This window comes from Pseudophryne corroboree, chromosome 2, assembly GCF_028390025.1.
Source record: "Pseudophryne corroboree isolate aPseCor3 chromosome 2, aPseCor3.hap2, whole genome shotgun sequence".
Taxonomy (NCBI): Eukaryota; Metazoa; Chordata; class Amphibia; order Anura; family Myobatrachidae; genus Pseudophryne; species Pseudophryne corroboree.
Window position 1 is genome coordinate 458898361 of NC_086445.1, and position 16482 is coordinate 458914842.

Sequence of the window (16482 nt, forward strand, 5' to 3'; positions counted from 1 at the left end):
GGTGGACACAGCAGTAGCGGATCGTGCCATGGTGCGGCGCCCTCCGGAAGGTGGCGCCCCGGGCAAAAGTCCTGCTTGCCCGTGGCAAGATCCGCTACTGGCGGGAAAGTTACTTTATCAGATGTTGGTAGAAATATAATCAAATAGCACGGTGATAAAGTACCAACCAATCAGCTCCTAACTGCCATGTTACAGACTGTTAGGAGCTGATTGGTTGGTACTTTATCACTGTGTTATTTATCACTCTCCAAGGCTTGATAAATCTGGGAAATAGTTTTTATTTATCTATTGTAAATAACAAGTAATATATAAGTGTGAGGATTTGGGGTAATTTGCTCAGTAGAGGAGTGAATTTGTGCAGTGTCTATGTGTTCAAACAGTATCCAATACAGCTTTTCAGGTAAATAAATGAAATGGTGCTTTACTGTCAGCATAAAATGATACAACACAAGTGAACCAAAATTACAAACGCCTAGCCCCCATGCAAGGCACTGCCTCACGCCCTCGTCCCTGATTAACCTTGGGCAGCTAATCTGCAAACAAAAAGTCTCTCACAGAGTCACAAAGAGGTCTATTTACTAAGCCTTGGAAAGAGATAACGTGGACGAAGATAAAGTATCAGCCAATCAGCACCTAACTACCATGCTGCAGGTTGTGTTTGTAAAATGACAGGAGCTGGTTGGCTAGTACTTTATCTCCATACACTTTATCTCTTTCCAAGGCTTAGTACACGGACTCCTTTGTAGTTCCAGTCCTGTCTCTGACAGGGTATAGTCGCAGGCTCCAGCAATACTGACATTCAGGTTCTCCGGCCTGACTTCTCCTCAGTAACACATAGCTCATTCCTGCTTCCTTGCTGACCACCTGGTCTGCTTTACTCTGACTGTACGCTTGCACCTGGGCTTTGTCTCACCAGAGTAGTACACACAATCCCACTTGGACTGGCTAGACAGGCATCAGACAGCCATTGACTGCACAGTCCCACCTAGACTATCTCCTCTCTGCAGCCATTGGGTGTGGTAACACCTCCTTTTTCTCCCCTGTGTCGGCGGATCCCTCCAGCCACACTGAACATGTGTCAGTAATGCCATTTACTTTCACACTACCACAATAAGTCTCAGGGGCATGTTTATTAATAGATGCGGCCAGTCCCCGATAATAGAGCTTCCTTATTGCGATATTTTGCAGCAATAAGGAAACCTTATTCGCCTAAATGTATTATTGAGTCGCCGTGACAGGGGCTCAGATACATGTGCAAGCGGGCAGCCTAATCTTGTGCTGTTGAGTGCAGGAATATGTTGGAGGGCAGAAGTGGGGCTAATTAGTGAGCAGAGGGAGGGATAGTGTGCAGAATGAGAGCATGCTTTTGTGCAGGAGGGCGCATACTGGTGTGCAGGGGGGGTCTTGCCGCACATTTTTTGAAGCCTATTAAATGACACTTTGTGCAGGCGTAGCAGCAATATCAGACACAGTGGCACAATGTATTTCTTCTGCGTCTGTTTCTGTCGCACCATTCATGCATCCTGATTTTGTTGTACAGAATCACAGATCAAATTTAGATGCACGGCAACAGAAATGTATCGATGTTCCTGGATGGTGACTGGGAGGTCATAGGCAGTGGCAAAAAAAGACGCACAGAGATGTTGCGTCTTATGAGAATGTCGCAGGTATGTCATATGAGCCTGTATGTTGGTGTGACGGGGGATGTCATATTGGTATGCAGGAGTGTGTCATGTTGGTGTGCAAGGGTGGTTTATGTTGTTATATGTAGGGCATGTTGTTATGCACAGAGGGATTTTTGTGCGCTGAAGAATATGTGCAGGAAGGGGCATGCTAGTGTTCATGGGAGGGCATGTTGGTGTGTACTGGGGATGTGTGTAGGGACGGCATTTTGAAAAATGAAAAAAAAAAAAAAAACATAACAGGTGTGGGGATGCTGTAGCAAACACTTGCTCCAAGCGCCTTACCTCCATACTACATCTCTGCTGGCGACTTTCCTCATAAATCATCAGCATATATATTCCCACATGCCTTATCCAATGGCAAACTATACAGCTTTTACAAGTATATAAGCCAATTATGGACAATCATGAAGGGGTAAACAGGAGGCAAGGAAAGCAGACTCAAATGGTAAGGCTTGAGAAAAAAGGGAATAGGTATTCTCCCCCAAAACGTTCCGTTCCTGCAGCCTAAAGTGGGGTACACACGGAGAGATCCGTGCTTAAATTCTAAGCAATCTGACTAGATTGCTTAGAAATTAAGCATGCATCTCTCCGTGTGTAGCCCTCACAGCGATAGCTATCGCTGACTCTAGATTTGGCATGCATGTATGCCAAATCTAGTGATTGCTCATTTCACCGCTGGGTGAAATGAGCGTTCCCCCTCGCTCAGCACACATCCCGCTGTATACTGAGTGGTCTGTGCTAGATCGCTCAACACACATCTCCCCCGTGTGTATGGGGTGCTTTACCCTAAACGCCCCCCCTTCCCCGGCAGCCTAACTCTAACCTTCCCAGGTGGAGCCTAACCTTAACCCCCCCTCCCTGCAGCCTACACCTAACACCATATTCCTCCGCCACCCCATGCGGCCTAACCCTAGGTGTCCCTACTTACATTCAGGATGTCGGCTGTCAGGATTCTGGCCACTTGTCGGGATTCCGGCACCGGGATTTCGACTGATGGCATCCTGACTGCATCCCTAAGGAAGCAGTAAACATGAAGGACAGGCAATGAGGGATATATTGTGCAATGTCTTTAGAAAAGCAAATAATTAGGGAACATGATGTAATGGTGGTTACATCATGCACCATGTGACTGTGGTTGCCATGGTAGTTCAGAATCATAAATCATTAACAGATGCCTGAAGGAAAGAAAATAGAAAACAAACTTAATGATAAATGCCAACATTCTTCTCATAACATGTCACATTGATTTATGTTAAAAGAAAACACACCTGATTTGTTTGTAGTATTGTTGATGTAACTGTAATCCAATTTCCCATAATATTAATAGCTCACTAATAATACCTTGTGGAAAATAAATACCCAACCCATTACACTGCTCATTATACATAGTGTCTAGGAAAATAGCAGTCTCTAATCTCTGATATTCTTCTATTATGCAACAAATACATTTAATATGATAAACTGCATTATCTGTGGTGAAAAATGGCTACTTTAATATGCGGATAGTCAAGGAAACCTTGTGTCATCCTTGCAACAGCTCAGAAATGCCTAGCATATGAAGATTTTCACTCCTTTCACTGCTGTCTCTATGAATACATTACAAAAGCAACCTCCATTGTAAGCTAATGTGGCAGGCAGTTCATTCTCCTCACAATTACTTTCATGCCTGATGCTGTGTTCGCATCAGTAATCTGCTGTATTACACGCTGTATACTTAGCCTTCATTGAAATTACTTCACATATCTCCAACCCATGCCACAATAATACACGTATATATAATCATCATAACAAACGAGTGTGTACGTTTTGCAGCACTTGATGCACTTTATGCAAATGGGTGTCCAGCAACAAACAAATATATTTTTTTGTTGGTGAACATGAAGATTTTAGGCCCAAAGTAAGGTATTGGTTGCAAAAGTATATCAGTAATAAAAAGTATAGAGCAGGTAAACATCGCTATAGAGTTTACGTTTTTATAAGAGTATAATAGGTAAAAATGTGGTCATTGCAGATGTATTGTAATAAAGGCTGAGGATGATCTAGAAATTGTAGGGAGCAGGGGCCCCTCTTTGTCTGTTAGTACAGTCTTGTTTTATTATTCTTTTATTACTGATCTGTTCCCAATTGTGGCGCGCAGAGCTGGCGCTATGTAAGTAAATGTGAAAAAGAATGAAATAAATGATAAAGATGAAAGGAATAGGGAGAGAAGACAGAGCAGCAGAGCAGAGTGAAGGTGGCTGAGTGACTGTCAGGTTGATGCAGGAAGTCAGAGGAGGGGCTGCTGGCTCAGCCTGTGGGATGTCCCCAGCTCCGGAATGCAGTCTATGAATAAGCACTTGTATTCAGCCTGGAAATGGGAAGAGACACACACACACACACACACTGAGCCAGAGAAAGAAACTAGTGTGACTGCTGGGGATCTGCAAGTGACCAACAGAGCAATAGGAGAGTTCAGGACCCTGCAGAAGAGGACACCTCACTCTGACTGGCAGCTTGGCTGGGAAGAGGAACGCTTTGAGGATTTTACATAACACAGGAGTTCTTTTTTCTTTTTTTCTCCTAAAGATAATCTGTATTTCTATTGTAAAATAAAATCATTTCAAGTAATAGTGAAAAAAAACAAAACCACCTGATGGGATTCTTAACCTGGAAGGATTTATTCCAATGGAATTCACTTGATTTCCTTACTTGAAAGAAACCTAATAGACAGAGGAGAGGCTCCAAGGGCTGCCCATTGAGTGCTGCTACAAGAAGAGGACAGGAGCCCAGCTGAGAAGAATAGCAGGAGCCTGGAGGTGCTGCTCTCAGAGGGGGTGTCCCGGGATTGTGAGAGAGCAGTGCTCGGGGCTGAGCAGGCTGTGTGAGTCGGAGGAGGAGCAGCGGGCAGGCAGGGGAGGGAGGGGAAGCTGCTGCTGCTACTGCTGTCTGTCTACTAGAAGGGGGATCAGGAGCTGGCGGGCAGGATCTACGTTGCTGCACATGGCTTTCTTTGTCCTGCTGCTCTGATTCCATGCTGCCTCCTTGCATTTATTAACCCTTGGACGTGCCCTGCAATCACCGCCCGAGGTTTCAGCAGGGAGGACCTGGAGCTCCTTCTAGAGCGTCTCATTTTTGCATCATTGTTACTTTTCCAGGCTCAGGTCTCCTTTAAACACGAGCTCGCACACACACATCCCTGTCCACTAGCCTTTCACTGTGAAATAAGGATGTCTGGATTTATTCTCAATGGGTGGAAGGGTTCTTCCTTCTTCCATGGATTACTCACCGTGGTACTGCAAGGCTAACATACTGTATTGTTTATGTGGAGGCGACATCTGAAGTGAGATCTGGATTCTATCTCCGTTACAGCGGGTGAGCCATCAGAAGCAGGTAGGACAGAAGTCATTCCCTCCCTGCAATGTCCTTTATATCACACCTACAGTACTACACCCATACTGTGCTATGGGCGAGATTGTCACCCTGTAGTAGCCCTACACCCATCCATTGTAGCCATCAGCACTCTGACCTTGGGCATTTTGTAATGATCTTTTGTTGATGTGTGTTTGTTATTGGTTACCTCCTCGCTGATGGGACATAAAAGGATGTCACTGTACAAAGCATTGCTGCCTTGTAGATGTTTTGGGAACATTGGCTAGAAAGAATAAATGACAATGTGTTTGTAGATGATGAATTCTAGCCACTTAATGATTATAACGAGAGCGGACAGCTGTTTGTCTAGGCGTTGAAAGGTTGTAAGAAGAAGAAATGCAGCTATCTGCTGGTAGGAATAGCATTGTATAATCCTATAGACAAAAGGCCAGTCATCAAAAAAAATGCATTTAGTTATTCATTGTGATTTATTTTGCATACTGTTAATGTATTGTGCCGCCGCAATGTGTATGTGTTTTGTTTTTTTATTTTGTTTTTGTCTGCCACGTCCTTTTGTGCATTTCATTGTACCGTACTTCCCGGAAAACAATATGTTAGTAAGAATTGCTTTGATCTGAGTCCCAACAGGGCAGGGAAGGCAGAATGTAGCTAAGCAGGGAACAGCTGCCCTCTCTATCCCCTAACATCTCCCACTCTGCTGCCCTCAGCTAGCTATTTTTATCCTCCTTCTGCACCACAAGGTCTCTGCTCACCAGACACTAGCTCTCCTGTGACAATGCCTTGGAAGACAAGGTTTTCTTTTTAAATATTTACTATAACAAAAATACCCAGCGTACACTGTTGAAACAAAAGGAGTTGTATATCCTTTGGCAGTAGAAATAATTAACAGGGCTCTACTGTGCATTGTAAATATTATTATTGTTATCTGTTCCCTGAATGCAAACATATTCCACTGTCTTGTATAATGATAAAATTACACATCTGCAAAACATTCTAACATTATCAGGAAAATGCATGACGTTAAGAGATTGACAAGTACTCTGTTGTTATGCTGTGCGCTATGTACATTCATATAAATATACAATGTTGAGATATATATCTATATATATATATATATATATAGAAATATGTATATATATATATATATATATATATATATATATAACTGTGTTGATGTTTATTGGGTCAAAGAAGGTCAGGATGTGGTATTAATTATGTATCCCGGAAATAATGAGTACATCGGAATAATGTGCAGTTCTAGACACACACACACACACACACACACACACACACACACACACACACACACACACACACACACACACACACACACACATATATTATATATAGTATTGGCATGTGCTGAGTTAGCCTGGATAAATGTGGCACGCATTTTCCATATACTTGTCAAAATACCCATATTTCGCAAGCTAAAAAATTCTCTCTTATGGCTTTGATGAAAAGTTCTGTAAGAACAATGCTGAATGAAATGAGGTTACTTTATTCCCTGATTGCATTAAGCAGTCTAATTTTGGCTCTATAAATTTGTGATAGTCAATGTAGTCATTAATATCAACTGACAGCAAGAGAATAGTCACAATCAGTTCAACAACTGTGATTTGAATAGGCATGGGCCGTAGAGCTTATCGTTGATAAAATTGTAATGTCCTCAAACAGGCAAATGAAAAGAATAATTTTAATAACAATTATTTCAAAGGAAACTAAGAAAAATATATTATTTCAAGTTACGAAAAAAAATTCTTATGGATTCAGAATAAATAAGAAATTTGTGTATTTATAATAATCATTCAGTGCACAGTGTCGATAATGATTTTTTAAAGCATTTAACCAGTGAGTAAATAAACATATCACATAGGCATATTAATGCACTGCGGGTCAGATAAGATGTGTGTTCTCCATGTTAACTGTACCTTGCCCTCAGATTGTATAAAGTGACATTTATACATTTTGTATGGTTGTATTGTGCTAAAGTGGGTACCAAACTATTACACCCCTTGAACGTGTTGTTGCAGAAACTGAGCATAAAAGATGATATAACCATTGACCAGCTAATTAAGCATTAATGATAAATTTAGATTTATTTTACTTTACAGGTTGAGTATCCCTTATCCAAAATTCTAAATCACACATTTTTGGTTCCCATGTATTTGGTATTGAGTTTTATTACACAAATATTTGCAAATTAGCTACAATCTGTTTGCCTGAAAAGAAAACCGGAAATGTAATGGGTCAAATTAAGAACACAAAAATTATATTTTTTTCTGGATGATGACAGAACAAGTTTTATATCCTATAAACACTAATGAAAATTACAAAAATAAAGGTTTTGATTTCAATGTTGTTATATTCTGGTTGTTGTTCCATATATTTGTCATAATTTATATATTATAGCAAATTGCATTATTTTGGTTTAATTTTGCTTAACTGTAAACATTGTAGGTATATTGGCCAAGTAGAAAGTAGAGTGTATTCTGTATTTTTACTTTGTATATTGTGGTTTTACTTTATGCGGTTATGAAATGACGGGAAAGGTTGATACAGCAATGTCTGAGGCTGTCACTAAAAGTAGTTAATATGTATTCAATGTACAGTATGTGGATTTGTTTTGTCTATGCATTATTGGCAAATACGATAGAATTGTACTGAACTTGGCAGGAGTGCCATGTATTCAAAGATACACTGTACTAAGATCTGCTTTGTCTCCCCCGTACGGAGCCAGTGGACACGTACGGAGCCAGTGGACAGTTAAATTGACATCAATAAAATGATTGGTATTGGTATTCTTGTAGGGTCCATGCAAGAAAGAAATAACTGTCCCAGCCGTGTTCTTCTCCTGTAGTCTACATAGATTCAATCTGGTTAGCAGCATTGTAGTGTTTTCAGGACCTCTTCGGCTGTCTAGAGCTGTTTAGTTTGTAGTCAGGTCAGTGACCTTTGACCTCGTGGAGATCAGAGCAAATCAATACTACTGATGAAGTCAGTTGTCATATATTATAGTGAATGGTTCTTTTTCAATTGATTCCAATCCTTACCTTGTGTAACCACAACTAATGCACAATTCCCTTACCCCAAATTAACTATTAAACACATACACGCCTCTTAGCGAATGCGCGCTGAATTGGTGCCGTTCCCAAATCTATGCATATACGAAATACATAAAATATAGGGAACATAATTCTGTCGCACAAACCTTTCATCTAAAACTTCACATATGATAAAAACAAATTAATGAAGTTGGGTCCAGTTATTAAGGGCAATAGGTAGACTAAAACTAATGAAAAGACACCACCTGAATGAAAAAAATGGACAGAAAGCTGTATATTAGTGAATTTCTTTGTGATTTCAAGCCCAATACATCATGTAGAAAGCATATTTCAAAACGTACTTATCGCCTTTTAACATAAATAATATGATATTACTGAAAATCACACTAACAAGTGTTTTTGCAATTCAGTTGGCCTATGTTCCAGAAAACAAGTCATATTGGTAAAGCAAATTGGCAAAGAGAACCTGATATTTAGTGCTATAATGTGTCATGTCCAATATTGCGGCATTTGAAAACTCATACAGTATGCACAGTCTGTGAATTGAGTTCACACATGCATTAACTACTCTGGCGTAACCACTGTGGGTTAAGAAACATCCCAATGTTACAGAAATATGCTGAGCCAAGAGAGACAGAGTGATTAAATATAATGTGTCTATGAAACCACAACACCACTGCACTAGTTCAGCTGTATCACATTTGGTAACATTGTACATCAAGTAAGTGCATGAGCCTGGAAATAACATCATTCTGGCTATGGAAAACCTTATTCAAGGCAAGAATTATATTATAAAATATGTAGCTAAATAGCACCATCTTGTGGAACTTTGTTTGCTATTGTAGATTTCTTTTTATACAGTTTACTGGCAAATAATGTCTTGGACTGAAAATGTTTGCAATGTTGTTTTATTAAACGAATCTATGGTGTTATTCATAAAAATAGTTTACCTCCAAAATATAAATTAAGTAAATGTTATAAACATATTTCTCTATATTTTGTATATTATAAATGCTACCATTATGCAACAAAAAAAAATTACAAAATACTTTTCTATGTTCTAGGTCTCGGATGCTAGCTCGGAGAAGTTCTTTACAACCATCCCAAATAATGGTAAGTTTATAATTGACCTTGATTGTAATTATCCCTACTGCATATCATATATTTGCTATGATTACCTCCCTCTAATCTTAATATTCAATCCTTATAAATCTGTGAACCAAGTTGAAGATACCTGGGCAGTTTAAACATATGCAAGCTTGCAACTTTTCTAGAAAGTCTATTATATCTAATAGTATGTATGTAATAATGATAATATGTATTGCAACAATTGTATATGCCTGTAGCATAATTATTGTACGTAGGCCTGTATTTAATAAGGATTGCGTTGCTTCCAATATTAGATTTATGTTGCTCTGCTTGAGAAGTATTATAGCATATTTCCAAGGTTAGGTTTTTACGTCTTAGTTAAGTGATTTTAAGTTGTTTTTAACTATGACAATATGCTAAAAGGTATTTACTTCTAAAATAATATTCTGAGATGCTAAATCAGGCTTTTGTAGAAATACAATCCCATTAAAATATATAACGTTAAATAGTGTTGGGATTGTACTGTTTGCTGATAAAGATATTGCTGCATATTGGTAAGGATTATTTAGAGACAGATTATGGTGCAAGTAAAGAAACATTTCCCTGAAAAACTGAAGAGTTGTCTGTTATATATAAATAGAAAAAGTCAATGGGAACATAATAGGGCTTGCAGTATTATAAATACACATATAATCTCTCTCTCTCTCTCTCTCTCTCTCTCTCTTTCTCTCTCTCTGCAGTATATGCAGTCGTAACATTTTTATTACAGCAACTGTCATTATATATGGAATGTCCAATCATCCCTTTGATGGTTGATGGAAATGCTGTGTTTATTTAAAGGCTAATTTTCTAGTTATGCGTAACCTTTATGTCGTCTTTCCCTGTTTATGAACATTTACTTATATAGCACCAGCATATTTACATTGCTCTCTACAAATGGAAACAATTCAGATATAGAACAATAATAAAATGAGACTGGGTAATAACAAAGAGCTACTAGGGCCCAACTCGCAAGCTTACAATGTATAAGGTGGTTGGGGAAGAACAGACATATGTATAGACGATAATCCTAATCCTAATGCTTTAAATTATAGGAAAGGGCCTTAATTTGAATTTGCTAATTGCTGATTACAAAAAGTGGAAGTTTGACATAATCTGACGCCAACAAGCATTACTATAATACTGTTCACATGCTAAGAGAATAGTCTACGTAAACAAGGTGTATTATGTTTATTTAGCCTGGTGTAAAGACATATATATATATATATATAAAGAAAGATAATACAAAAACAAACAGATGCTTGAATTTCTACACCACAAGCAATAGTAGCATTAATTTGCTAATAAATTAGAAGTTTGAGCAAGGCCTTTGTTGGGATTTAGCCAGGGGAATAGAAGGATCTGAAGCCAACCCAGTCAATCAACATTCCTACCTGATAGTTTGTTTCTGGGGTGAAGAGCCCACTTCAGCAAGAATGAGGCATGATTGATGCAGAAGATCCCTTGTTCCTTTGCCCTCACTCAAACACTTTTCCCATATTTCTATTTGTGTTTACTTACAGGATTTGATTTGTGGCATCTATTTGGTTTTGAATAAGCATCCTTGACAGCAAGACTTTCTTCTGAGGCTCTCTTCTGTTGTGATTTAGTTGCCTTGAAAGGATTAAAGCCTCTTTGTGTATTCTAAAATCAACATCTAGGCTTTGCTTGCGAATCCATACACAAATAAGCTTTCTAGTGGAGTGCAGATTATTCTTTTGCCCTCTATTTCCATGAAAATGGACTAATTCTTCTCCCTTCATGAGTTCCTTCTTCTTGCCATATGCTAATTCATGCTAGTGCTATGAAAGGGGCCTAAGACTCAATACATAACCCAGGTGCTGGAAAAGAACTAGACTGACTTAGTATTTATTTTTCCTCTTTTGGGTGGAGAGAGAAGTTTCAGAAAAAAAGGCCTAAGGGAAGTTTTTTCATGGGGATTAACTCTCTAAACATTATATATAAAACAACTTGAAAGAAGATCCACTGGTCTGTGATATTGTCAATAAGAGCTAAAAACAGGTGCAGGACCTCTTGTGTGTCTGTGTGTGTGTTTGTGAAACTAGTAGGGTTTAGGTTGCAGTGTGTTTAGCGACCGGGTGGATAGGTGGTTGACAAGGCTGTCAAGAAGCTGTCAGTTTGATGAACATCATGTTTAAGTTCTTAAACAAAGCAGGTTTACTTGTGTTTGAAAGTCTGTTTTTTCACATTATGTAGTGTTACTTGCCAAGAGCAAAGAAAATGCTGAAAGGAAGGTCAATTTTCTCCTCTCTGAGCCATATCTGTATTCTTAAAAGCATCAATTCACACAGCAGTCTGATTGTACAATGCTTGTAAATGGGATTTAGACATCGATATCCAATTAGAACGATACATTATGTATGATTAATGAGATTCCCTAGATTAGCAGTTTAACACTCTTTAATCCTGGGAAATCTGTAGACTAGATAATTGCTGTATCAGCATTTCCTAACTTATTCATGTAGTCTTTAAATCAATCCATGTAACTTAAATATTCAGGATGGCGACGTCTGTTAAATACATTTGCTCTGCTGTGCACAGGGTTTCTTTGACGGTGGTTTCAAATAGAGTTATTGTAATTAATTGGTGAACCATTATTGTAAAGTCAATGTCAGTCTTGTTCAATTCATTAAAATAATGGTCTTTAGGTATTTGTATTGTAAATCTGATCCAAAAGCTGGCTAAAGTTTAGAGATATTCTGTTTGATTGGACCAGTGTGATTTTCCTATCTTTCTCCTAGTGTAACAGAACAGAGCAGTTGATTGAAAGCACAATAGACCATGGATAGGGTACTGAATATATTGAAGTACATTGTCTATACATTTGTAGTTGTCAGAAATTGCAGTAGTCCATGGTTTATGATGTTCTTTCAAGCATTTATATAGATGCATAATATCCCCCCAGTATGGAGGTCGATGATGGCATTTCACAATTATGGTGAAACGTTTTTCTTGAAAATGTATGTTTATTTAACTAGGTTTTCTTTTTTGTTGCTTCACAATCTGGATTCCATTCAGCCAGTTACTATTCCAATTAACTAACAATTATTTAACATTAACAGTAATTACAGATGCCAGTTAAGCGCCTACAGATGTCAACTGTTAGCTTTGTACCTAATCACTCAATGAAATGGAGAAAGTTCAACAAACATCAATTAGCCAAGCAATTAGTATGACTTAGGAAAGAACATGCTATCATGTGTGAGCTGATTCAATTTATTTTATTTTGGCAGTAAAGCACACAGTTTTACAGACAAGCAGCAATACGTTCTTGAGATAAGATAAGGCTATATTATTCTGCTGTTTACACAAGACTTCTGTCCTCTTTTTTCTTTGTCTCCACTATCCTAGACAAATATATTTTGCTGCTCAGGTCATCAGCTTAATGAAGGGTAATTGTATTTGCTGTTTGATAAGTACAACATTGTCCTTTCAAGAGCAGAGTCCAAGCATAATAGGACAGTGTTAGGTCACATAGGATGGTGACATGACTAGGTGTTAGATGCACAAGGCAGACTGTACTAACCTCTTTAATGTAATGCATCCTTGTGCACTGCAGGTCACTAAGGGTCAGGGATGGATAGTCAGAATCTGCTGTGTATTTTCTACATAGCTGGATATCTTGTCAACTGAATATTAAATAATATGCCTTTATATAGCATAATATACAGTACAGCTATTGGTCCACATCAAATTACATAAATTAACCTTAGATGTTCCGATACGAAAAGTGTATAGGATTATTCAATGGTATAAACTGAATGGAAAAAGGAAACATAAACAATGATGCAATTATTACATTTCTATATTAAAAACACAATCTGTACCAGTAATCCCCATCTTTTGTGTTTTCATTGAAGATGTTTTCCAAGTGATTGGTTGTCAGCAGTATATAAAGCAAGATATAATACAAATATGCTGTTAAATTTTATTACATTGAACAAAGGCAATATTTGGGAGCCAGAGGTTATTGGACTGTGTGGGTAGCTGTATTGCTCGTAGTACACACGCTATCAGTTGGTGAGTGACTTCTACAGAATGTCTGGTTGCTTAAGGTGTGTTGAATATTGCTTGAACGAGCTGTTTAAATGCTTAGTGCAAACTTTTGCTTAAAAGATAGCAAGCTGGAGAGCAAATAAATTGTTTTCAAGTGCTCTTTTGGAAAGAGAATGGTCTTGAGTGGATATATTAATTGCCTGATTGCAGTAAGTGTGCATATTTGGATTTCTTCAAGGGTCCATTGAAAGCACTATTCTCTCTTATCTGCCAGATTGCACCTGTTGTATCACTGGCACTTTGACCTTTTTTGACTGAATCAATATAATTAAGCTTTAATTGCAATTATTAGTTTAGTTACTTATCTACATTAATACATTTAACATCAGGAACTGAATTACTTAACCTCCTGCTTATGATCAGTTTGTAGTGTTGTTACATTTATGCACTTGTATTTTGGTGTTCCTAGTATTCATTGTGAGGAACAGTGGATATGTATCACTGTTTTGTGACATGTTGGCATTGAAATCTAAGATTAAAACAAACATGGTCAGTTCTTTCAACTCGGAGACAAGCAGGCAGCTCCAGACAGATTTCCCTTGGCTTTGAAAATCCATTAATTGTCATTCTTGTTTTATGTTGAAGTGGGTGCTAGTTATGGACGACTTGTTTGGCACCACCATTTTTTTTACTCTAAGTAAGCTATTAATCCCCGGGGATGTGGCATTCTCTAACAGTCAACATCTTGTCAAAAGAGAATAGGGGGCTGGTACAGCTCAGGTTACTTATTCTCTGAGGGCACGGTCTCCTTGGAAACAGGCTCCAGAGGAACATTGAAGAGTGACTTGCCTATTAGCTTAGGCTGGCCGCTAACAGGGGGAAGAACATCTGAATATTCTGCATCTTGGTTACAGCAGTAAATGATGCTTGAAACACAGTAACATGCAACAACAATAGTTAGGGGCATGAATAAAGATTGCAATGAAATGATCATAGTACACAGGTTGAGAACAATTGGCTGGATGTTTATCAAAGCATTAGCTGCAAGTACAGTGTTTTAAATTAGACACATGGCACACATGCACATTATTGGCAACAGGATAATTCTAGACTTTTAGGACATCTGTGAATAATCAATTCTACTCCAGCAAATCTACAGCATTAATTAAAATTATATTAAACAAAAAAAAAAACATGTTTTTGTGTGTGTACATTTTAGTTAAGATTTACTCGATTTAATTGGATCCATATTAAAAGGGTAACTAAAAAATAAATAAACAATTAAATAAATGAAGGATCCATTTAAGAATGAGACACAACCCCTTTAGCACTTGTAAACTAAAGCTGGGTACACACTGTCTGATATATTGGCTGTTCAATTGAACGGCTGATATATGTCATGGGCACGTCGGCAGGTTTGTACCATCGATATGTCTCTGAACAATGTTGTTCACAGACATATCGCGTCGGCTGGGCAGCACAACCGATGCACCGATATATCTACACTTGCTGCAGAGGCCGCCGTTGACTGACATCGCAACTGGGTGGGCACATCAGGCACGACATATTAGGCCGACGATTGGTAAGTGTGTATGCACTTACCAATCTATTGATGGCAAGAGCGGTACAGGGGCAAACAGCAGTAATATAATGCTGTTTACACACTAGGATGATGGATCGGCCATCTGCCTGATCAGTCATCCTACTGTGTACCCAGCATAAGATTACTGCTATTTGCCCTTGTACTGCATGGCAAGAGCGATACAGTCACAATTGCTGGCAATGGGGACCTAGCAATGACTTTTCTGGCTTCAGCCAAGCCTTCTGGGCATTGCTGAGTACCCACCGGATGAAGGAATCATGCACATGCGCAGACTGGCCTTCACGCACAACACAATAGATGCTGGCAGTGATAGTCTATCAGAGCGGAGGATGCCGCTGAAGATGGGGACATCGCTTGACCTCGCTGCCAATGTACGTAATGTTAAACACCAATGGTATAGTTAGTATCACTGCGATACTAAACAAAACATTCCGCTGGTATCAAGATTGTTTGTTAATTGGGGCCCTTAATTTATGATCCTATTTATACTTACACTAATCATGCATATGACTAGACTAGACTGTCAATGTTTTCTTTTGATTGAGAATCAGTAAAATATTTTCATATTATTAAGATGGCCATATTGGTGGAACACCAACTGTAGGATTTAGAAGTTAGTGCACCACAATTACATTGTAGCCACTTATTATATCTCTATTGATGCTTACTTTATACATTTCCTAGCAATTGGAGTTGTGTCTTCTAAATAAGCAGAATCCTATATAGGGGGGTATTCAGTTAAGTGACGTTTTTCGACTGGTTGAAAAAACGGCACTAATTCGACTCAGGGTATTCAATTGTGGGCATTTTCGACAGTTTTTAATCCATTTTTGCCTATGCTGTTTCACTTTTTTTTTTTTTTTGGTCGAATTGGCATGGGTGCAAATTGCACCCAATATATGGGAAAACAACCGCGAATTTGGCAAAACACGCGTATCAGCGGCGAATTCGCGGATACACGTGGTTTTCGCCAGTGCCGGATTTTTCGACCAGTCGAAAAAAACGGCATGGGCATTGGATAGGTCGAATGTAAATTTGACCTAGAAACGGGCGAAAAGTGTTTTTTTTTCAAGCTGGTTGAAAAAAACGACACTAATTGAATACCCCCTATAGTTAAATAAATAAGTGATCCTGATTTTATATGCATTAGCATCTTATAAAGAATATATTTACTTTAGTTTTATATGCACAAAAGTTATCGCCATAATTGAAGAAATGTAAATACTTAGTAAAAAATGTATACAATGCATGTATAATTTAGAAGATATAATGCACTGTACCACCTTTGCCTGCCTTTGCCGCATTACTATGTAATTGTCTCTCTTTCCTGAAGGCACTCTGCATAACAGACTTCAATCCCTGAAGTAACTAGCATGACATTTCTATGGCTGTCATTGCCATGTGTCACAACTATCTGCTGTTCAAAGATTTGCTGTGACGTGAAGCAGTCACTACCCTGACTGTTATTGTGGAAGACTCTCAGCACACACTGGTTTCTGGCAGCTGCACTGTGCTTTTGGGTTTGTTTAGACCAATTATTTGCTTGTCAGTCAGCAGCCAGGGTGTTGAACAGGTATTGTTGAGGTATTTTTGTCCCACTGAACTGCCACAGTCT

General features: G+C 38.6%; 1 protein-coding gene across 10 annotated transcripts in view; it reads left to right on the plus strand.

The window, feature by feature from the left end:
* The window catches only part of AUTS2 (activator of transcription and developmental regulator AUTS2), a 1933147-nt gene that overhangs the window by 1805289 nt on the left and 111376 nt on the right, over positions 1–16482 (plus strand). For all 10 annotated transcript variants that reach the window (XM_063953747.1, XM_063953750.1, XM_063953749.1 and 7 more), the window contains one exon: positions 9184–9232. In XM_063953747.1, the coding sequence (XP_063809817.1) occupies positions 9184–9232 (49 nt within the window). The remainder of the gene's footprint in view (positions 1–9183; positions 9233–16482) is intronic.